This window comes from Vicugna pacos, chromosome 23 (assembly GCF_048564905.1).
Source record: "Vicugna pacos chromosome 23, VicPac4, whole genome shotgun sequence".
In the NCBI taxonomy this organism is placed as follows: Eukaryota; Metazoa; Chordata; class Mammalia; order Artiodactyla; family Camelidae; genus Vicugna; species Vicugna pacos.
The window spans coordinates 9274796-9300466 of record NC_133009.1 but is presented as its reverse complement, the minus strand read 5'-3'; the positions used below and the strand labels follow the sequence as shown (position 1 = coordinate 9300466).

The following is a 25671-nucleotide window of genomic DNA, read 5'->3' as shown; positions in this document are numbered from 1 at the left end:
ATACGGTAATTCTATTTTTAATTTTTGAGGAATCTGCATACTATTTTCCATAGTTGTATGAATTTACTGTAGATATTAATATATTAACAGACTCAAAAGATAAATTAATATGTGGGTTTGTAGAAAACAATTAGTGCTTCCGTACTGATGGGCTGGTCGGTTTTATCTGGTGAGCTGTGGGTCTAGCAGTAACTTCTCTTTTCCTACAAGACAAGGCAAAAAAGATAGCATCAGCAGTAAACATAAGTACAGAAATTAAATTCCAGAAGCTTATTTAGAAAATGGACAATTAAAAGCATATTTATAGTAGTAAGAGTCACATAACTAGGAAATGATTCTTTTCAAGTAATTTCAAATGTTCAACTAGTCTCACTCCAGAAACCCTTTTTCTAACCCTGTGTTATATTTTTGATGCCCCCCAAAATGAAAAACAGAGCAGTTGCATATACTTAGTAAATATTTTAGTTTGGGGTCAGTGAGAAAGATTAAATAGAAACATGCATTTTCCCTAATAATGGAGTTTTAAATCTGGCTCTGAGATAAAACCTTTAAAAAGACAATAATTCCAGGAGTGTTCAAGTTTAATAATGCCTCATTTACCCCTCACTGTCAAGGAAATGATGTGTTGCAATAAGAGAGACTCCTAAATAAGTAAAATCCACATCACACTTTTATTGTAAAAGCAGACATCTTTCTAAAACCTATTATTCAAATCAGTGCTATGCAAAGAAATATAAGGTGCATCACACAGGTAATTTTGAATTTTCTGGAAGTCATCACATTAAAATATGAAAAGAAGCAGGATTAGTTTTAATATATTTAATTTAACCTAGTACCCTTATACTATACATTTCTTTGCACTAAGTCTTTGAATCTGGTGTGTACTTTGCACTCAAGCTCATCTTACGTAGGATAAGCCATGTTTGAAGTCACAGCAGCCACTCAGGGCTAAGGAGTCTGGAGCTGGAAAATGCAGTCCCAGTTCCTCCTCAGGAAACAGGGTAGACAGACCACAACCAAATGTGGACCAGTCGGTTACTCAGAGCGTTCCCGCCCCAGCAAACACTTCGGGATGCCGACCCCACATCAGAGCTAACTGTGTTAATTTTGGAGATTCTACTATTTCTCCTGTGGGTGAGGCATCACTGAACCACCACTGTCACAGCACTATGCTTGTAACAGAGCCATTTTCCTAAGGACTACTGTGGTGGGCGACTCCTCCTGAATCCTCCAAAACCACTATATTTGTCTACTTTTTGAAATCAGTTCATTTTTTTCTAGTGGTACTGGACTCTTTTAAAAAATAGAATTATAAATAGAAATTTAATATATGAGAAAAATAAATAAGCATTAATATAATTTTAAAGAAACATTCATTAGATATAACAAAAAAGCTATTCGAAGATGATTAAAATGTGAGTGTGAATGACTAATTCCAGTTATGTTATTACCTTCAGCATTCATTAAGTTATCTTCAAATGTTTACAGACACTTTGAAGTTCATGTCTATCTGAAAACTACTGTCCTAGTTGGCTTTAGACTCAAAGGAATCCTAAGAGAACCATGCAGACACACTGGGCTGGATAGGCCCAGACTCTCATTGTAGTTGGTATAAAATTGTCTTCCCCTTTACTCCTGTGATCAAGACATAACTTTGCTTTTAACAAGAAATTGCTTATAGGGAGTGAAAGGAGTCAAAAGTTAGAAACTTTCATTAAATAAGTCATGAGGATGTAATGCACAGCAGAGTGAGTATAATTATTAATACTGCATTTCATGTTTGATAGTTGCTGAGTTTCTACCTTAAAAGTTCTTATTTTATGGCTGAATAGTATTCCATTGTATAAATATATCACATCTTCTTTATCCAGTCATCTGTCAATGGACATTTAGGTTGTTTCCATGTCTTGGCTATTGTAAATAGCACTGCTGTGCACACTAGGGTGAATGTATCTTTTCAAATTAGAGCTGCCTCTGGATATATATACCCAGAAGTGAGATTGCAGGATCATATGGTAAGTCTATTTTTAGTTTTTTGAGGAATTTCCATACTGTTTTCCATAATGGCTGCACCAAACGACATTCCCACCAGCTGTGTGGGAGGGTCCCCTTCTCTCCACACTATGAACACTTACATTGTCTCCATACTTAGGCTATTATAAATAATGCCACAATGAACATGGGAGTGCAGATATCTTTTCAAGTTAGTGTTTTCATTTCCTTTGGATAAATACCCAGAAGTGGAATTGCTGGATTGTATGGTTGTTCTAGTTTGGATATTTTGAGGAACCTCAATACTGCAGGGTGATATTATATTGAGGTTTTGAATCACACTTCCCTGATGATTAGTAATGCTGAGCATCATTTCATGTACCTGTTGGATATCTTTTCATGTACCTGATGGATGAAGACCTCTATGTCTTCTTTAGAAAGTGTCCATTTAAATCCTTTGCCCATTGTTAATTAAATTGTTTGATATTCTGCTATTGAGATGTATGAGTGGTCACATATTTTGGATATTCATCTTTTATCAAATACATAGTTTGCTATTATTTTCTTCCATTCAGTAGATTGCCCTTTTATTTTGTTGATGGTTTCCTTTGCTGTGTGGAAGCTTTTTCAGTTTGACATAGTGCTACTTGTTTCTTTTCGATTTTCTTGCCTTTGCTTTTGGTGCCAAATCCAAATAATAATAATAATAATAATAATAATAATAATAATAATTGCCAAGATGGATATCAATGAGTTTCTGCTTATGTTTTCTTCTAGGAGTTTTATGATTTCAGGTCTTATGCTCAAGTCTTCAACAGATTTTGAGTTAATTTTGTATATAGTGTAAGATGGTGGTCCATTTTCATTCTTTTGCATGTAGCCGTCTAGTTTTCCTTACACCATTTATTGAAGAGACTTTTCTTTCTTCACCATATATTCTTGCCTCCTTTGTCATAAATTAACTGACTTTATACATGTAGGTTTATTTCTGGGCTCCGTATTCTGTTCCATTGATCTATGTGTTGTTTTTATGCCAATATCATATGGTTTTGATTACTTGAGCATTATAATATAGTTTGACACCAGCGAGCATGATGTTTACAGTTTAAGGGTGCTTTGGCTATTTAGGGTCTTTTGTGGTTCTATACAGATATTTTTAAGATTGCTTGTTTTGTTTCTGTAAAAAATGCCAATGGAATTTTGATGGGGATTGCGTAGAATCCATAGATTACTCTGTGTAGTATGGGCATTTTAACAATGTGAATTCTTCCAATCCATCAACATGAAATATCTTTCTATTTATTTGTATCTTTCTCAATTTCCTTAATTAATGACATTTTTGGGGGACTTTTGTGTCTATGTTCATTATGTTTATTGGCCTTGATTTATTTTAAGTCTTTTATTAAATTGTAATTTTTTTCATTAAAATTTAAGTTTAATGTTTAAAATCCCAATTTACCTTAGTAGATATGAATTTTTATTCTTTTTTTTCTATTCTAAGCCCCCCTGACTTTTTTCATTTTTACAGATAAAGAGAAGGACAAAATTAAAGAGGTGCCTTGTAAATATTACCCTTTCAGTAACTTTAATCCCATCTATTTTACTGCCGCTTAGTAAATTAAGAGAACATAAAAGGGAAATCAAATAATGCTGCTTTTAATTTCACAGCTTAACTTATATAGATAACAGCTCTAAATGAAATGAAATCAAATTGTGGCTACATAGCTTCTTACTACTACCTAAGCTGTGCAGACAAATGGAGATTTTCATCATAAAATGCAAGTGAATGCAAATGTCAGAGTTTCTGCCGTGAACCATTTAAACTTTAATCTTGGCTACTAGCCCAATCTAGGAAGTAGGATACAACTAGGGTAGGGAAGGCCTCATAATAGTCCATGGTTTACCGCAGAACTTAAACATCTAATGCCACTGAAATGTTTCTTGCAGTTGTAATAGTTGAAGAAACTCTGCATAAATTTATCCTGTTCAATGACATGAAAAGTAGCTAAAAATATTTTCAGTAATGAAATGCAATTCAGACAGCACTCTCATGCAGGCACATTTTTAAAAAAATGGCATGCAACATGGACTACAAACAACTGCACAAATGCATGTCAAGAGTGGAAAGGTTAGACTAAGAGGAAATGAGCTATAATTTACCCTTTGTTCTCTTTCTCTTTCTTTTCTTTCTCTTTCTTCTCCTTCTCTTCCTTCTCTTTCTTCTCTTTCTCTTCCTTCTCTTTCTTCTCCTCCTCTTTCTTCTCCTTCTCTTCCTTCTCTTTCTTCTCCTTCTCTTCCTTCTCTTTCTTCTCTTTCTCCTCTTTCTCCTCCTCTTCTTTCTTCTTCTGTTTCTTAGTGAAAAGATATCTGTACAGGCAGATGTAAACTAATAAAATGGCAACAACTAAAAGAAAAGAAGAAAGAAATGATATGTAACTCTGAAGCTAATTATCAAGATTCCAAACCTAACAGAAGAAATAAATGTTGGTTACATTTTTTGCAGTTAGAAAATGTAATTTTATTTAAGCCCATATACATTTATATTCCATTTAGACTCTTAAGGATCTAAATCAACTCCTTGGAGTCACTTAAACAGTTCACAGTAGGTCAGAGTCCTTGTTTAATTTGAAGATAGTACAAAGCGCATTCAAGAAGCAGACTCATATGACCACTCATATTGAAAAAAACATTTATTATTGAGGGCTTGTTACTAAGTGAAGTTACAGAATATAAAAGAAGGTACAGTGGTACATTGTACAATGTACCAGCACGAAGTGGTATATCATAAAAGATCAGGTTTTTCTAGACTGTTTTTACTTAATTTCAAGCTATTAAAAAAAACTACAGTAACTGAAAAATCACTGAAAAAAATAATGGACTTATTCACACTACATTGCGATTTAAGAGGTATTGAAGTTTGGATACGTACTTGCAATTAGAATAAGCAGAGAAATGCTTCTTGAATCTGAGGAAAAAAATGAACAATTTTGAAGATATTGAGCATGTATGGGTCCTAGATAGCTACTGTATTTTAATTTTGATCAGAATCTAAAAACGACAGCAAACAAGTTTATTAATGTGCTTTTGGCATGACTGCTAGTGCATCCAAGTCATTTTGATCACAGAACCCCTTTAAAGAGATTTCAGGGTTAGGATCCACCTTGTGATGCTCTTAACAGGAGCCTCACTTTTCACTGTTTTGTGATATAGCTATCATGTCATGGTAGTTAGTACAGGTTACTATGACAGAATTCACTAGATTAGAGAAAATTACATATATGCATCTATAGAAATTACTACTTGCATTTGTCATGGTATCTGCATTACTAAAATAACAGTAAATGTCAGCTATTACTAATTATTTATGACACATTGCTTCTTTCCTACCTACAAATGATTGGAACATGATATTTCCATGTAGAACTCTAAGGTCTAATGATGTAGGGTTATTAATAATTAAAATAATACCTAGTTTGCCAAAGTCCCCAAGTAATGATAATTCTTTTGGAGTGGAATATTCTAGAAAAAAAATGGAAATAGGTAAAGAAAAAGACTAAATAAATCTTAAAGGTCTATACATTCATTGGTGTTTATTTTTTGCCTTTCTATAATCCATAATTATAGTTCATAATTTTAATTTAGTTTTCCTTATAAATGATATTAAAATTTCTCTTTAAAATCTGCAACATAAGATATAAATTTATATTTAATGCTATCAAACTCTTATTCTTGTCCTCTGATATTCCTTGTGTCAAATTCTGTGGTACAATAAGCAAACTTATCATTAGTGTATATTTAAAATTAGCCTTGAATTCAATGTGATTCTACTTAAAATTAAATGATAGAGGAAGGTTTAAAATGATTTAGTGGTTACTCTGGAATAGAAAGTCTCTTCAAAAAACAGGACATTGGTAAAAAACTTATAGCTAATGTTATACTTAATGTTGAAATGTTAAAAATTTTTTTCCCATAAGATCAAAAATAAGACAGGATGCCTAATTTTGCCTCTACACTTCAATTCAACATAATATTGGAAGTTTTGGTCAGAAAGATTTAGTAAAAAAGAAATAAAAATATCCAAATGAGAAAGGAGTATTAAAATAATGTCTATTTATAGATAACATGATCTTTTATATAGAAAGATTCATAAAGACCACACACACACAACTGTTATAACAAATATATACCTTCAGCAAAATTGAAGGACACAAAATCAACACACAAAAATCTGTCATCTTTCTGCACACTAATAATAAACAATCCAAAATGAAAATTAAGCAAAAAATTTCATTTGAAATAGCATCAAAAAGAATAAAATTCTCAGAAATAAATTTAACCAAAAAGGGAAAGTCTTGTCCTCTAAAAATTATAAAACATTGCTGAAAGAAAGGGAAGAAGACATAAATGAATTAAAAGACATCTTGTGTTCATGGACTGGAAGACTTAATATTGTTAAGTTGTTAATATAACACAAAGTAATTTACAGATTGGAGGGAGGTGCCAAGATGGCAGAATCAAGAGACTCACAGCTCTCCTTCTCCCACATATACACCAAGAATTACATCTACAAACCCTCTGTATAACACAGAACACCTCCTGAAATCTGGCAGAGTGTCTCTTACTTTGAAATACAGGATGATTTAGGCAAAATCCAGTAAAAGAAAAAAAAAAGAAAATTGCTGTAGGACCAGTCCTGTGGGGAGGGAGTGGCAAAATAAGAAAGGCACCCTCACACTGGGATTTCCCCACTTTAAATAAAAACAAACAAATAAAAAACAGCTCTTCAAGAGCAGAGTAGATAACTGATACTGCTAAATCCATAAATCCAGAGAAACATAAGTAAAAGGAAGAAGCAGAAGAATTACTCCCAATTAAAAAAAATAAAAAAGGGAAGTCCCCTGAAAGAACAATGAGACAGATCTCAACAATATGCTTGATCATGGGGTGATAAAAGCACTTAAGGAAATTAGAGAAACTACAGATAGAGACAGAGAATACTATAACAGGAAATAGAAACTATAAAGAGGAGTCAATTAAAAGCAGAAAACTCAATGGCTGAGGTAAGAGCCAAGCTAAAGGCAGTCAAAAGCAGATCAGGTAACACAGAGTAATGAATAAGTGACTTAGAAAACAGGATAACGGAAGTCACTCAAACAGAACAGACATAAAAGCAATTAAAAACCAATGAAAGCAATATAACGGACTTATAGGATAATATACAGCATTCCAACCTGCACATAATAGGGATCCCAGAAGAAGAAGAAAGAGAAAGGGGATTTGAAAATGTATTTAAAGAAATCATGACTGAAAACTTTCCAAGCCTAAAGAAGGAAACAGATGGGTATAGAAGCAGCATATCTTAACATAATGAAAGCTATTTATGACACTCCTACAGCCAGCATAATACTCAATGGTGAAAAGCTGAAAGCTTTCCTGCTAAAATCTGGAGTAAGACAAGGATGCCCAATATTCAGTACAGTACTGGAAGTCCTAACCTTTGCAATTGGACATAAAAAAAGAAATAAAAGGACCCAAACTGGAAGAGACAAGGTAAAATTGTCACTATATGAGGATGACATGATACTTTATATAGAAAATCCTAAAGGCTCCACACAAAAACTACTAGAGCTGATAAGAGAATTTGGCAAGGTAGCAGGAAACAAGATTAACATACAGAAATAAGTTGCAATTCTTTACACTAATAAGTAGATATCAGAAAAGGAAAGTAAAGAAACAATTGCTTTTAAAATTGCATCCAAAAAATAAAATACTTAGGAATAAATCTGACCAGGGCTGTTAAATACTCATATGTGGAGAACTACAAAACATTGACTAAGGAAATTAAAGATGACTTAAAGAAATGGAAAGATATCCCATGTTCTTGGATTGGAAGAATTAATATTGCTAAAATGGCTATACTACCATAGCAATCTACAGATTTAAGGTGATCCCTATCAAACTACCCAGGACATTTTTCACAGAACTAGAACAAACAATCCTAAAATATATATGGAATAACAAAAGACCCAGAATTGCCAAAGCAATACTGAGGAAAAAGACTGAAGTGGAGGAATAACCCTCTCGGCCTTCAGACAATACTACAGAGCTACAGTAATCAAAACAGTGTGGTATTGGTACAAAAACAGACAGATGGATCAATGGAATAGAATAGAGAATTCAGAAATAAATCCACAAACTTTTGGTCAATTCATCTTTGACAAAGGAGGCAAGAACATACAATGGAGTAAAGAGAGTCTCTTCAGCAAATGGTGTTGTATAACTGGACAGCTGCAAGTAAATCCATAAATTTAGACTATTCCCTCACACCATACACAAAAATAAACTCAAAATTACTGAAAGAATTAAACATAAGACAAGACAGTATAAATCTTCTGGAAGAAAACATATGCAAAACATTATCTGACATAAGTTGTAGCAATGTTCTCATAGGGAAGTCTACCCAAACAATAGAAATAAAAGCATAAATAAACAAATGGGACCTAATTCAACTTATAAGATTTTACACAGCAAAAGAAATCATAAGCAAAACAAAGAGACAACTTATGGAATTGGAGAAAATATTTGCAAAAGATGAGACTGACAAGGGCTTAATCTCCAGAATATATAAACAGCTCATACAACTTAATGAGAAAAAACAAACAGCCAATCCAAAAGTGGGCAGAAGACCTAAACAAGCAATTCTTCAATGAAGATATACAAATGGCCAATAAGCACATGAAAAAATGCTCTATATCACTAATTATCAGAGAAATGCAAATCAAGACTACAAGGAGGTATCACCTCACACCAGTCAGAATGACCATCATTCAAAAGTCCATAAATGATAAATACCAAAGAGGGTATGGAGAAAATGGAGCACTCCTACTCTGTTGGTGGGAATGTAGTTTGGTGCAGCTGTTATGGAAGACAGTATGGAGAATCCTGAAAAGACTAAAAATAGACTTACCATATGATCCAGCAATCCCACTCCTGGGATACATGCACCCCAATGTTCACAGCAGCACTATTTACAATAGTTAAGACATGGAAACAACCTAAATGTCCATTGAGAGATGACTGGATAAAGAAGTATATTTATACAATGAAATTCTACTCAGCCCCCAAAAATAGTAAAATACTGCTATTTGTAGCAACATAGATGGACCTAGAGATTATCATTCTAAGTGAAGTAAGCCAGAGAGAGAAAGAGAAATACTATATGATATCACTTACATGTGGAGTCTTAAAATAAATGAAAAAGGACAGATGAACTTATTTTCAAAACAGGAACAGTCTCACAGACATAGAAAACAAACTTATGGTTACCAGGGAGACAATGGGTGGGAAGGGATAATTTGGGAGTTTGAGATTTGCAGATACTAATATACATAAAATAGATAAACAACAAGTTCATACTGTATAGCACAGGGAACTATATTCAACATTTTATAGTAATTTATGGTGAAAAAGAATATGAAAATGAATACATGTATGTTCATTTATGAGTGAAGCATTATGCTATACATCAGAAATGACACAACATTTGAAACTGACTATACTTCAATCAAATACATATATATACAATTTGAAGTTATTTACGGATTAATTACACTCCCCATCACCATCTTGAAAATGCATTTTGCAGACACAGAAACATGTAATCTATAATTCACATGGAATCTTAAGGGACTAACAGTCAAGACAATCTTGAAAAAGAAAAGTTGAGAGAACTCACACTTCCTGATTTTAAAATTTACCAAAAAGCTACAATAATTAAACAAAATGTTACTGGCATAAAGACAGACATATAGAGCAATGGTATAGAATATAGAGCCCATATATAAACCCTCACTTATATGAACAAAATGATTGCTTACAAGGATGCAAAGAACATTCCTTGGGTAAAGGGTGGTCTTTTCAACCAACAATTTCGGAAAACTGGATATTCACATCAAAAAGAGTGAAGTTTTACACTTATAAGGTATTAATATCCAAAATATGCAAAAAACTCCTAAAACTCAATAACAACAATGACAAAAAATATTTTACAAATAGGCAAGGGGCTTGAATAAACATTTCTCCAAAGAAGATATGCAAATAGTCAAGAAGCACTTGAAAGATGTTCAACATCACTAATTATTAGGGAAATGTAAATAAAAGCCACAATGAGATACTATTTCACATTTATTAACTAACAGATTATAACTATTATCAAAACTCATAAATTAACACGTATTGGCAAAGAGGTCAAGAAATTGGAAACTTTGTGCATCACTGTTGGGAATGAAAATGATGGCACTTAAAAACATTTTTTTTTAAAATGGAAGACAGTATGGCTGTTCCTTCCCCAAATTAGACAAGTGCTAATCTATAACTCAACAATTCCATTCCTAGGTATATACCCCCAAAAGTTGAAAATAAAGATTCAAACAGATACTTAGATGCCAATATTCTGAGAAGCAGAATTTAGAATATTAGCCAAAAGGTAAAAGCAACAGAGTATCTATCAACAGATGAATGAATAAACAAAATGTTGCATATACAAACACTGGAATATTTTTAGCCATAAAAAGAAATAAAGTTCTGATACATGATACCTTGTGGATGAACTTTGCAGACATTATGCTAAGTGAAATAAGCTAGACACAAAAGACACATATAAAAGTCCACTTATACAAGGTACCTAGGTAAGTCAAATTCATAGAGACAGAAAGGAGAACAGACGTTACTGAAGCTGGGAAGAGGTTTGGGAATGGAGAATTACTGCTTAATGGGTATAAAGTTTTAGTTTGAGATAATGAACAAGTTTTAAAGATAAATAGTAATGATGGTTATACAACAATGTGAATGTACTTAATGCTACTGAGTTGGCTGAAATGATAAGAAAAATTAAATAAAAATTGATCTAGAAAAATTATCATGAGTGTAGCCTGTACACTTCTGAACAAGAAGTGTTCTGCCAGACATTAAAACATATTATGTTACTAGAACAAAAAAAAATGATTCGGTTTTGGCACAGACAGGCACAGAATTCAAGAGAGCCTATAGAAGGCTAGAATGCCTATGGATTTAACGTGTGATAAAAGCTAGCCTTTCAAAACAGTTTGGAGGGAAGACAACTTATTCAACAAATGATACTACTTTGCCATTGGATGGGGGTAGGTGGAGTGAAGAGGGACACAAGCTCATTCCACATACCTTAATGATTTCAAATGTACCAAAGATTTAAATGCAAACAATGCAATCAGGATGCATGGTTGCAATGTTTCTATGATTTCAGCATGGGGAAGTCCAGAAGCTTTTATAAGAAAGACACAACATTCACAGCCATTTGGGAAAAGATTGATACAACCAACTCCCTATGAATATAAAACTTTAGCACATATAAATGACCAGATTGGAGGATAGTTAGATAAAATGTGATGATATATATTAAAGTCATCAAGAATAAGGATACGAATAAATCAAAATACAATTCCAAACCAGACGTTAAATATAAAAAGTGAAAGTTTCAGAAAAATATGAAGAGAGTGATACCATTTCTGTATAAGAAAAAAAGAGGAAAAAACCCCACCAAACTAAATATATAACTACACATAAAAGGATTTTGATCTACAGAAATATATAGAGATACTCTAAACTATTAACAGTGATTAACTCAGGTAATAGGCTAGAGAGAGATCAGGGGATCTAATTTCACTCTGTATACTTTTGCAATGTTTGAAAATTTACAAAAATATATTTGTGTACCAATCATATAACAAAAATTTATAAAAAGCAACCTACATCTAATAGTATAGTATAAAAATCTTAAAAGAAAACTGATAGTGAAAATAAGGCAAAAAAAAAAACTTAGGAAAATAGATCACTTCACATGAAAAAGGTTTAATTTATAATAAATTCAAATCAACAAGAAAAATATTTTGGAAACCTACTAGAAAAAGGAAAAAAGAATATGAATAAATAAACGTAGACAAGAAAAAGTTCAACCTCATTGATAATTAAAGAAATGTAAATTAAATAAGACATGATTTTGTACCCATCACCTGATAAAGTTCTTAACAATATAAGTACAGAGTTACTGAACCTGGATGGTTTGAAACTGGCTCCTTGATTGTATCAGTAGAATCATAACCTGAAAAAATAAATTTGACTCAATGCACCAGCCTTATCAATATAAAATTATGCATTTAATTTTTATATTTTAGAGAAAGTTTAATTATTTCTCAAAATAAGTAATACAGATACACTCAGAACTTTGCAATTCTGCTCTTGAGTATTTAGTCTAAACATATATTTGCATGAGTAGGTAAGGAAGTATGCATAAAATGTTCGATACAACTTTTTACTTTATAATGGATATCCTAGTAGTTAAGTAACTATAAATCATAAAACTTAGTATTCTTTTAAAAAAGACCTTCCTCAAAGAAAGGAAGGTGGGTTAGATTGTCAAATAAACAATCTAACCTAGCAGCTAAAAGAATTAGAAAAAGAAGAGCAAAAAACCCAAAAGTCAGCAGAAGGAAGGAAATAATGAAGATCAGGGAGGAAATAAATAAAATAGAGATTAAAAAAACAACAGAAAAAAGTCAATCAAACCAAAAGCTGTTTTTTTGAAAGAGTAAAAGATGCAAGCACTATTTTATTCCACAATTTGTATCTTTTTATTTCACTTAGTATTTTGGACATTTTTTCTTAGCAGTTTTAAAACTGACTTAACACCATTTTATGTTTCTACTGATGCTTTTAGTATAGTCTTTCTCTAACTGATGATAAAATCTGATTAACAATCCAATAGGAGAACTGATATTCATTTTTTAAAAAAAAGATCCCTACAGTTTCTTCTCTCCATGAGCTTTTTCTCACAAACAATTCCCCTCTTCTTCAAATGCTCAACTGTATCATTATTTTATAAGTCCTTAAAAAATGCTTATGGTCAAACCTTTAAAAACAGCATATCAACAAACATAGTCTGCCACAGTGCATATTCTTACTAGGACCATGTGACTAAACAGGGATGGGCCAATAAGTACAAATTTATATGCAGTCTTGACATATCATCGAACAAAAATCACCTCTTTCCCCCTAAAATTCCCAGCATTCACCAAGCTACTCTAGGAGGCTACAGGCTACTAGCTTTACAGAAATTATAAAAAGGTGTTCTAATTATCATGCTAACATAATTGTAGTGTGTTCTTCCTCTTTTTGTTACTAAAAATGGTGACTGTAAATCCCAGGAACTTAAAGGATGCTTTTGTAAATTATCAGCAAGACATTACTAAATGTGAATGGCTTAATACTGGAAGTCTATAGAGACGAACCAGCACTGAAAAACAAAATAATGTAGGATCAACCACTTGGGAGTACTGCTTTCCCCTCATTTAAGTGATATGAATTGTGCCTCTCATTCTTGACTTATTTCAAGGCAAAATTCCCATGCTTCAATTTACTCGGAAAAATGATTCTTACCTCTTTCCAGACATAAAAATACCGAAGGAGAGAAATTAGTATACCTGTGTAATGTGCTAGCACATAATGTGCTGACTCTCTAAAAGCATGCAAAACCACAACAGCAGAATTTTATGTAAATTTTGTCAAATATCTGTCATGGAAATGAATATAAGTCTGAATTAAATACTCAGAGTGCTTCTTTTCTTTTATTCTTTTCATTGAGAAAAAAATAAAAACTAAAAGGGAAAGTTAAAAGACAGAAGGAAAAGACATTTGTACCTTTAATGCACTTTGGCATCTCAGGCTCCCAAGTACTGTTGCCACCACAGAAGACTGCGTGGCTGCCATTAAGGGAAAAGCCCTGGAGGCATTCAAGTATCACCGCGTCTCTGTAGGAAAATAATTCTCTACTTTCTGATATCACTTTTCCATGCTCGAGCACTGGAGGTTTACATGTGACTTCTGAAAAGTGAAGAAATTCCAGAATTAATAGAAAGCTACATTCACACAGAAAAACTAGCGCGAAGTAGTAATTTCAAGTGGAGGGAAAGAGGCAAGAAATGAAAGGCAAGATGTTAAGTGAAGAAACAAAAAGACTTTATTTGTGCATTTGAATTCTAGGCAAAAAGATTTAGAGAAACCTAAGAACGTTTTTCCACCTAGAACAGAATGTATTATAGTTCATTGGCTTTCTTCATTTTTTTTTTTCCATTAGTGACAAGTTTTGAGGAAGATCTCACTACCAGATACAAATTCAAGGTGAGTTCAAAAGCAACTTTTGATACTTTTCAGCTCTAGGACTGTTTTTTTTTTAAAGATCATGGTGACACTAGTTAGAGTTCCCCACTCTTTTAGAAAGGTAGCGAAGACTTTTTGGAGAAGGTAATACTTTAAATACTCAAACTTAAAAGTTGAAAAGTCCAGCCATGCAAAATGCTTAGGCCTCACGCTGGTGTACTCTGGTATTCCGCACTCTACTCTACTTGTTCAGAAGTAAAATACAGGTCATGCCCTCTAGACTGACTTCAGGATTACTTTTGCAGAATTGGGAAAAAAAGAACCAAAACTAAAAAACACTGGGCTGGGCAGTGAGTTCCAGAGAACATCTTATGAGGTGAAATCTGAGAAGTGGATGATGGCCAGATAACATAAAGCCTTTTAAACCTGAAGAGTATTCTTCCTCCTTTTCCTTGGATCAAGATTTCCATCAGGTATCATTTCTCTTCAACTATGTGAACTTTGTTTATCAATTCTCGTGTTCAAGTCACTAATAACAAATTCCCTTAGATTTTGTATATCTAAAACAAGTTTTGTTTATTTCACTTTCAGCTTTGAAAGATGTCTCCCTGAAAAGAATTCTAGTTTAAGTGCTTAATTTTTCTTATAACACATTAGCAGCACTTATTTTTTATAGTTCCCTAAGAGAAGTGAAGTTGGGTAAGGTGGTGGTTAGGTGGCTGTGACTTTAATATATCTTTTACCACTCTTGCTGGCTCCCTTTTATTTCTTTCTTTCTTCCTTCCTTTGTTCTTTTTCTTCCTTCTTTCATCCCTCTTTCCTTCCTTCCATTCTTCATTTCTTTCTCTCTTTTGCTTTGTTTTCAGTAGTTTTATAACAATGTGTTTAGTTAGCTGGGAGTTCCTTGGTAAATTTAAAGTTTTTATTTAACCCACTAGCGTCACTGCATTTCTTAGGTAGCAACATAGGACCCTGAGTGTTCTCTGCCCAGGCTAAGGCTCTACCAATTCTTCCTTTTCTCTCTTGCTTCTGCTGCTTGAAAGAGAACCAAGAGGTGGAAGCCCTGAAATCAGGAAGATAATTCCTTCTACCATGTCAAAATAGTTTCCAAAGACTTAAGCAGAGGAGCTGATCAGTAGTCCTAGCCAGAAAGGACCTACATCATTTCGGTAAATAAAGACTTTTCCTGCCTTTCAGTGGCTGTGAGATTTCCTTTCTGTTGCCAAATAAGAATGCCCAGGAGAGAGAAAAATAATAACTCTATGAGGTGGGGAACAGTGCAGATAGGGGAAATATTGGCCTTATTTGGAATATGACAGAAATGTCACAGTATGAAAAATGAAGCTAACTGGTTACAGTCTGGGAAATCAAGCACAGTTTTGGACCTGGAAGTGAATTTATTGAAAGCTGCTTAATTAGCTGAAATGGTAAGAAAAAGAAAATAAAAGTTGATCTGGGAACATTAACATGAGTGTAGCCTGTACAATTGTGGACAGGAAGCATTCTGCCTGACATTAAAACACATTCTAGAAGTAGAGTGAAAAGAATGATTTGCTGTTGGCACAGACTGGGACAGAGTTCAAGGGAGCCTACAGAAGACTAGAACGCCTATGGATTTAATGGGTGACAAAAATTGGCCCCTTAAAACAGTTGGAGAGAAGACAATTTACTCAACAAATGGTACTACTTTGCCATTGGCTGGGGGTGGGTGGAATGAAGAGGAACACAAGCTCATTCCACATACCTGAATGATTTCAAATGTACCAAAGATTTAAATGCGAACAACGCAATCCCAGGATGCATGGTTGCAAAGTTTCTATGATTTCAGCATGGGGAAGTCCAGAAGCTTTAATAAGAAGGACACAACACTCACAGCCAGGAGGGAACAGATTGATACACGCAACTATCTGTTAATGTAAAACTTTAGCACATATAATGACCGCTGATTGGAGAACAGTTAGATAAAATAGGCGACATATAGTAAGGTCATCACAATAAGGGTAAGAAGAAATCAAAATACAATTCCAAACAAGACGTTAATTAGAAAAAGCATAAGTTTCAGAAACATATGAACAGAATGACACAATTTCTGTATAAGAAAAACAGAGGAAAAATCTACCAAACTAAATGTATAACTACACGATAAGGATTTTGATCTACAAAAATATATATAGACACTCTAAACAATTAACAGTGATTAACTCAGATAATAGGCTAGAGAAAGATCAGGGGATCTAATTTGACTCTGAATACTTTTAAAATGTTTGAAAACTTACAAAATTATATTTGTGTACCCGTCATGTAGCTAAATGTTACACAAAGCAAACTTCATCTATTAGCATAGTATAAAAAACTTGAAGAAAATAACTGACTAGTGAAAATAAGGCAAAAATACAAACAACAGAAAAAAGTTCACTTCATGGTAATTGGGGCTTCATTTTATAGAGTCAAATCACTGAAAAAGTAATTTAGAAAGCCAATAGAAAAAGGAAGAAAAAATACAATACATAAACATAGAGAAGAAAAAGTTGAATCTCACTGATATTAAAGGAATGTAAAATAAAATAAAACATGATTTGGAACATCACCTATAAAGTTCTTAATAATATAAGAAGGATAAAGAGTTACTGAACCTGGATAGTTCGGACCTGCAGGATTGGCTGAAGAGGCGGTCTTGCTACCTGCAATAAAATTTGAGTCAAAGCACAAGCCTAATCAAAACAAAATTATGTATTTCATCATTTGCTTAAGAAAGAAATGATTATTACTCAAGTGAAAAACACGCATACACTCATCTTTGTAAGTCTACTACAAGGAATTCAGTCTAAATATATATTTGCACATGTAGGTAAGGATGTATGCATACAATGTACAAAAAACTCTGTAGTTTAGAGTGGAAATACTAGTAGTCAAATATAAATCATAAAACTTAGTGGGCGTTAAAAGCTTCAAGTAGTATTATATACCATAGTTTGTATATTTTACTGGTTGGCATACTATGTCTTGGACATTATTTCGTATTAGCACATTTAACCTGACTTAACAACATTCATGTTAGTACTGGAGCTTTTGGTATGCTCTTACAGAAACTGATGATTAAACAATGATTAACAATCGCATAAGGAGAGTTGATTTTCAAGTTTCTTTTAATCCCAGTAGTTTCTTCTCCACATAAGCTTTGTCTTACAAACAATTAATTCCCCTCGTCTCCCAAGCTGAAAGAGTATCAATGTTTTCTCAGTCCTTAAGAAGTGTTTACGGTCCACTGTTTCAATGTAGCATACCAGCAAACATAGTCACAGTGTGTATTTTCACTAGGACCTTGTGACTAAACAGGGATGGGCCAATGAGTACAACTTCTTCACGTATCATCCAACAAAATCACCTCTGTCCCCCGAATCTTCACAGCCCTCACCTCACCCCGGTACTCTAGGGCGAAACGGGGTACCAGCTTTAAAGCATTTCCAAACAGGAGCTCTAATTACCATGTTAATATGAATAATTCTCCTCTATCTTTGGAAATATAAGTTCAAAAGGAAAAAGACAAACACAACAGAGGCCAGTCATGGAGCTTTGACTTCCACACCTTCATTAAACAGGAAAGTAAACTCACAGCTGAGATGTGACTTGAGTGAGCAGAGCCTCCCTAGCACCCTGAGCACCCTCTGCCCAGGCTCGTGCTCTACCCATTCTTGCTCTTGTCTCGTGCTTCTGCTGCTGTAAAGAGAAGCCAGACGTGCAATCCCTAAAATCAGGAAGATAATTCCTTCCATCACATTCAAATAGTCTCTCAAGACTTAAGCAGAGCAGCTGATCAGTAGTCCCGGCCAGCAATCACCCAGTTCATTTCAATAGATAAAGACTTTTCCTGCCTTTCAGTGGCTATGAGGTTTCCTTTCTGTTGCCAAATAAGAATGCTCAGGAGAGAGAAAAATAATAACTCTATGCGGTGGAGAATGGTGCGGGAGGAAGGAATACTGGTCTTAAAGGGGGCAACAGATATGTCCCAGTTTGCAAAATGAAGCCAACTGGTTGCAGTCTGGGACATGGAGCACAGTCTTGGACGTGAACGTGCATGGACCCAATGCTGCTTAATTAGCTGAGATGGTCCGAAAAAGAAAATAAAAGTTGACCTGGAGACATTAAGATTAGCGTAGTCTGTACATTTCAGGGCAAAAGCGTCCTGCCAGACATTACGACCTATTCTAGAAGTAGAGTGAAAAGAATGATTTCCTGTTGGCACAGACTGGGACAGAGTTCAAGGGAGCTTACAGAAGACGAGAACGCCGATGGATTTAACGGGTGACAACAACTGGCCCCTCAAAGGTGTTGGAGAGAGGACAATTTACTCAACAAATGATACTATTTTGACATTGGCTGGGGGTGGGTGGAGTGAAGAGGAACACAAGGTCGTCCCACATACCTGAACGATTTCAAATGTACCAAAGATTTAAATGCAAGCAACGCAATCAGGATGCATGGTTGCAATGTTTTTGTGATTTCAGCATGGGGAAGTCCAGAAGCTTTAATAAGAAGGACACAACACTCACAGCCAGGAGGGAACAGATTGATACACGCAACTATATGTTAATGTGAAACTTTAGCACATAGAAGGACCGCTGATTGGAGAAGAGTTCGAATACGACGACGTATATTGAAGTCATCTTGAGTAAAGATAAGAATAAATCAAAATACAATTCCAAAGAAGACACTAAATTCAAAGAGTGTAAGTTGTAGAAATACATGAACAGAATGATACCATTTCAGTGTTAGAAAAAGAGAGGAAAAATCCATCAAACTACATGTGCACATATAAGAATTTTGATCTACAGAAATATATAGAGACACTTAAATGTTAACAGTGATTAACTGAGGTAATAGGCTAGAGAAAGATCAGGGGATCTAATCTGACTCTGCGTGCTTTTGCAATGATCGAATACTTACAAAATTCTATTTGTGTACCCCTGATGTAGCTGCATTTTATACAAAACAACCTACATCTTATAGCATAGTATAAAAATCTTAAAGATAAAACTACTGAAAATAAGGCAAAAAAAAAAGTCGGAAAAAAGTTCAGTTCATGGTACTAGGGCTTCGTTTTATAGTTTCAGATCACCAAAAAACTATTTTAGAAAGCCAGTAGAAAAAGGAAGAAAGAATATAAGATATAAAGAAATACAGAGAAGAAAAAGTTGAATCTCACTGATAACCGAAGAAATGCAAATTAAAATAAGGCATGATTAGGTAGCCATCACGTATAAAGTTCTGAACAATATTAGGATAAAAGGATACTGTACCTGAATAGTTTGGACCTGCAGGATTGGCTGAAGCGGGAGGCTTGTTACCTGCAGAAATAAATTTGAATCAATGCACCAGCCTTATCAATACAAAATTATGGCTTTCATTTTTTTGCTTGATTTAGAAAAAGACTGATTGTTTCGCAAAATAAAAGTCCACATACACCCAGAAGATTGCAAGTTTACTCCCAGGAATTCAGTCTAAATATACATTTTTACACGTAGGTAAGGATGAATGCATAAAATGTACAACACAACACTGTAGTTTACAATGGAAATCCTAGTAGTCAAGTATAAATCCTAAAACTAAGTGTGTTTAAGAGCTCTTCTAGCAGTAGTATACTCGATAGTTTGTATCCTTTTCTGATTGGGTATAACTTCTTTATGTATCATCCAACAAAATCATGTCTGTCCCCCTGAATCTTCACAGCCCTCAACTCACCACGGTACTCTAGGGTGATACGGGGTACCAGCTTTACAGCATTTCTTAACAGGTGCTCTAGTAACCCTGTTAATATGAATAATTCCCCTGAATCTTTGAAAATAGTAGGACAACAGGAAAAAGACAAACACAATAAATGCCAGTAGTGGAGCTGTGAGTTCCATACCTTCATTAAACAGGAAAGTAAACTCACAGCTGAGATGTGACTTGAGTGAGCAGAGCCTCCCTAGCACCCTGAGCACCCTCTGCCCAGGCTCGTGCTCTACCCATTCTTGCTCTTGTCTCGTGCTTCTGCTGCTGTAAAGAGAAGCCAGACGTGCAATCCCTAAAATCAGGAAGATAATTCCTTCCATCACATTCAAATAGTCTCTCAAGACTTAAGCAGAGCAGCTGATCAGTAGTCCCGGCCAGCAATCACCCAGTTCATTTCAATAGATAAAGACTTTTCCTGCCTTTCAGTGGCTATGAGGTTTCCTTTCTGTTGCCAAATAAGAATGCTCAGGAGAGAGAAAAATAATAACTCTATGCGGTGGAGAATGGTGCGGGAGGAAGGAATACTGGTCTTAAACGGGGCAACAGATATGTCCCAGTTTGTAAAATGAAGGCAACTGGTTGCAGTCTGGGACATGGAGCACAGTCTTGGACCTGAAAGTGAAAGGACTCAGTGCTACTAAATTAGCTGAAATGGTCTGAAAAGAAATAAAAGTTAACCTGGAGACATTATGATTAGCGTAGCCTGTATATATGACAAAAGTGTTCTGCCAGACATTAAGACTTACTGTAGAAGTACAGTGAAATGAATGATTTGCTGTTGGCACAGACTGGGACAGAGCTCAAGGGAGCTTTCAGAAGACGAGAATGCCTGTGGATTTAACGGGTGACAACAACTGGCCCCTCAAAACTGTTGGAGGGAGGACAATTTACTCAACTAATGATACCACTTTGCCATTGGCTGGGGGTTTGTGGAGTGAAGAGGAACACATGGTCATCCCACATACCTGAACGATTTCAAATGTACCAAAGTTTTAAATGCAAACAATGCAATCAGGATGCATGGTTGCAATGTTTGTATGATTTCAGCATGGGGAAGTCTTGAGAATTTTAGAAGAAAGACACAACACTCATAGCCAGGAGGAAAAAGACTGATATATACAACTATCTCTTGATGTAAACTTTAGCACTTAGAAGGACCGCTGATTGGACAAGAGTTTGAATATGACGATGTATATTGAAGTCATCATGAGTAAGGATAAGAATAAATCAAATTATATTCCAAACAAGACATTAAATTCAAAAAGAATAAGTTTTTAGAAACATATGATCATAATGATACAATTTCTGTGTAATAAAAACAGAGGAAAAATCTACAAACTAAATGTGCAACTACACATGTAAGAATTTTGATCTACAGAAACATATAGAGACACTGTAAACTATTAGCAGTGATTAACTCAGATAATAGGCTAGAGAAAGATCAGGGGATCTAATTTGACTCTGCGTGCTTTTGCAATGATCGAATACTTACAAAATTCTATTTGTGTACCCTTCATGAAGCTACATTTTATACAAAGCAACCTACATCTTATAGCATGGTAGAAAAATCTTACAGATAAACCTGACTAGTGAAAATAAGGCAAAAATAGAAACGTCGGAGAAAAGTTCACTTTATGGTAATAGGGCTTCATTTTATAGTGTCACATCACCGAAAACCTATTTTAAAAAGCCAGTAGAAAAGGGAAGAAACAATATAAGAAAAAAAGAAATACAGAGAAGGAAAAGTTGAATCTACTGAGAACCGAAGAAATGCAAATTAAAATAAGGCATGATTAGGTAGCCATCACGTATAAAGTTCTGAACAATGTTAGAGGGATAAAAGGTTACTGTACCTGGATAGGTTGGACCTGCAGGATTGGCTGAAGCGGGAGGCTTGGTACCTGCAGAAAGAAATTTGAAACAATGCACCAGCCTTATCAATACAAAAGTATGCATTTCATTTTTTTGCTTGATTTAGGAAAAGACTGATTGTTTCTCAAAATAAAAATCCACATACACCCAGAACATTGCAAGTTTACTCCCAGGAATTCAGTCTAAATATACATTTTTACACGTAGGTGAGGAGGTATGCATAAGTTGTACAACACAAATCTGTAGTTTATAATGGAAATGTAGGAGTCAAGTATAAATCCTAAAACTTAGTGTGGTTCAAAAGCTCTTCAAGTAGTAGTATATTGCATAGTTTGTATCTTTTTCTGGTCGGCATAGTATGTCTTGGACATTCTTTCACATTAGCACATTTAAACCTCACTTAACATCATTTATGTTGCTCCTGGTGCTTTTGGTATAGTGTATCTGAAACTGATGATAAAAAAATGATTAACAATCCCATAAGGAGAGTTGATTTTCATGTTTCTTTTAATCCCGGTAGTTTCTTCTCCACGTAAGCTTTGTCTTACAAACAATTAATTCCCCTCGTCTTCCAAGATGAAAAAGAACCAATGTTTTCTCAGTCTTTAAGAAGTGTTTACGGTCCACTGTTTCAATGTAGCATACCAGCAAACATAGTCACAGTGTGTATTTTCACTAGGACCTTGTGACTAAACAGGGATGGGCCAATGAGTACAACTTCTTCACGTATCATCCAACAAAATCACCTCTGTCCCCCGAATCTTCACAGCCCTCACCTCACCCCGGTACTCTAGGGCGAAACGGGGTACCAGCTTTAAAGCATTTCCAAACAGGAGCTCTAATTACCATGTTAATATGAATAATTCCCCTCTATCTTTGGAAATATAAGTTCAAAAGGAAAAAGACAAACACAACAGAGGCCAGTCATGGAGCTTTGACTTCCACACCATCATTAAACAGGAAAGTAAACTCACAGCAGTGTTGTTAACTTGAGTGAGCAGAGCCCCCCCAGCACCCTGAGTACCCTCTGCCCAGGCTCGTGCTCTACCCATTCTTGCTCTTGTCTCGTGCTTCTGCTGCTGTAAAGAGAAGCCAGACGTGCAATCCCTAAAATCAGGAAGATAATTCCTTCCATCACATTCAAATAGTCTCTCAAGACTTAAGCAGAGCAGCTGATCAGTAGTCCCGGCCAGCAATCACCCAGTTCATTTCAATAGATAAAGACTTTTCCTGCCTTTCAGTGGCTATGAGGTTTCCTTTCTGTTGCCAAATAAGAATGCTCAGGAGAGAGAAAAATAATAACTCTATGCGGTGGAGAATGGTGCGGGTGGTAGGAATACTGGTCTTAATGGGGGGACAACAGAAATGTCTCAGTTTGCAAAATGAAGGCAACTGGTTGCAGTCTGGGACATGGAGCACAGTCTTGGACGTGAACGTGCATGGACCCAGTGCTGCTTAATTAGCTGAGATGGTCCGAAAAAGAAAATAAAAGTTGACCTGGAGACATTAAGATTAGCGTAGTCTGTACATTTCAGGGCAAAAGCGTCCTGCCAGACATTATGACCTATTCTAGAAGTAGAGTGAAAAGAATGATTTCCTGTTGGCACAGACTGGGACAGTGTTCAAGGGAGCTTACAGAAGACGAGAACGCCAATGGATTTAACGGGTGACAACAACTGGCCCCTCAAAAGTGTTGGAGAGAGGACAATTTACTCAACAAATGATACTATTTTGACATTGGCTGGGGGTGGGTGGAGTGAAGAGGAACACAAGGTCGTCCCACATACCTGAACGATTTCAAATGTACCAAAGATTTAAATGCAAGCAACGCAATCAGGATGCATGGTTGCAATGTTTCTATGATTTCAGCATGGGGAAGTCCAGAAGCTTTAATAAGAAGGACACAACACTCACAGCCAGGAGGGAACAGATTGATACACGCAACTATCTGTTAATGTGAAACTTTAGCACATAGAAGGACCGCTGATTGGAGAAGAGTTCGAATACGACGACGTATATTGAAATCATCTTGAGTAAAGATAAGAATAAATCAAAATACAATTCCAAAGAAGACACTAAATTCAAAGAGTGTAAGTTGTAGAAATACATGAACAGAATGATACCATTTCAGTGTTAGAAAAAGAGAGGAAAAATCCATCAAACTACATGTGCACATATAAGAATTTTGATCTACAGAAATATATAGAGACACTTAAATGTTAACAGTGATTAACTGAGGTAATAGGCTAGAGAAAGATCAGGGGATCTAATCTGACTCTGCGTGCTTTTGCAATGATCGAATACTTACAAAATTCTATTTGTGTACCCCTCATGTAGCTGCATTTTATACAAAGCAACCTACATCTTATAGCATAGTATAAAAATCTTAAAGATAAAACTGACTAGTGAAAATAAGGCAAAAAAAAAAAGTCGGAAAAAAGTTCAGTTCATGGTACTAGGGCTTCGTTTTATAGTTTCAGATCACCAAAAAACTATTTTAGAAAGCCAGTAGAAAAAGGAAGAAAGAATATAAGATATAAAGAAATACAGAGAAGAAAAAGTTGAATCTCACTGATAACCGAAGAAATGCAAATTAAAATAAGGCATGATTAGGTAGCCATCACGTATAAAGTTCTGAACAATATTAGGATAAAAGGATACTGTACCTGAATAGTTTGGACCTGCAGGATTGGCTGAAGCGGGAGGCTTGTTACCTGCAGAAATAAATTTGAATCAATGCACCAGCCTTATCAATACAAAATTATGGCTTTCATTTTTTTGCTTGATTTAGAAAAAGACTGATTGTTTCGCAAAATAAAAGTCCACATACACCCAGAAGATTGCAAGTTTACTCCCAGGAATTCAGTCTAAATATACATTTTTACACGTAGGTAAGGATGAATGCATAAAATGTACAACACAACACTGTAGTTTACAATGGAAATCCTAGTAGTCAAGTATAAATCCTAAAACTAAGTGTGTTTAAGAGCTCTTCTAGCAGTAGTATACTCGATAGTTTGTATCCTTTTCTGATTGGGTATAACTTCTTTATGTATCATCCAACAAAATCATGTCTGTCCCCCTGAATCTTCACAGCCCTCAACTCACCACGGTACTCTAGGGCGATACGGGGTACCAGCTTTACAGCATTTCTTAACAGGTGCTCTAGTAACCCTGTTAATATGAATAATTCCCCTGAATCTTTGAAAACAGTAGGACAACAGGAAAAAGACAAACACAATAAATGCCAGTAGTGGAGCTGTGAGTTCCATACCTTCATTAAACAGGAAAGTAAACTCACAGCTGAGATGTGATTAGGGGAGGGTTAGTCTTTGAATTTTAAATTCTAAAGAAGCCAACTACCCTTGTTTGTGATAGAAGTTACAATTATTTGTCCCAGTTTGTCAGTTGCTTTTGTTTGTTTTCTTCCTCTTTGTTGCATGGTTTTAAATTGAAATTCAAATCGATGTCCAGCTTACTCTTCATATTTATCAGGGTAAATATGGCAGAATACAATCTAAAAACAACTATTAAAATCCAGAATTACACAGTCATCTGTGAATCTGTTGTGCAACATCCAGAAATGTCCTGTTATTTTTCTAGAGATCATGAGCAAGGCACGTAATATCATACCAAATACATTTTTGATCTACAAAGATGTGGACCCATTGAGACTCCAGGGCCACTTATTTAGAAACTATCAATATATGTTTATTAATTTGACAAATTCTTAAAAGCCGTGCTTTCTTAGTTCATTTAGTGTATTCTGAATCCATATAAAAATAAGCTAGCTACTTCTATGATAAAAATTATTCTTTTATTTACATTTTAGCGTGTTTTTTGTAT

At 34.9% G+C, this 25671-nt stretch overlaps 1 protein-coding gene across 5 annotated transcripts in view; it reads right to left on the bottom strand.

Annotated features, from left to right (window-relative positions):
• The window catches only part of LOC116279904 (membrane cofactor protein-like), a 281425-nt gene that overhangs the window by 110993 nt on the left and 144761 nt on the right, over positions 1–25671 (bottom strand). For 2 of the 5 annotated variants that reach the window (XM_072948464.1, XM_072948462.1), the window contains exons 12-14: positions 24492–24539; positions 21807–21854; positions 19479–19526 (exon numbers count right to left, since the gene is read on the bottom strand). In XM_072948464.1, the coding sequence (XP_072804565.1) occupies positions 19479–19526; positions 21807–21854; positions 24492–24539 (144 nt within the window). Of the gene's footprint in view, positions 1–43; positions 204–4152; positions 4397–4921; positions 4958–5460; positions 5512–12079; positions 12128–13722; positions 13906–16814; positions 16863–19478; positions 19527–21806; positions 21855–24491; positions 24540–25671 lie in introns of those variants that run through there. The other 3 variants (XM_072948465.1, XM_072948466.1, XM_072948463.1) reach the window with 3 other exon arrangements.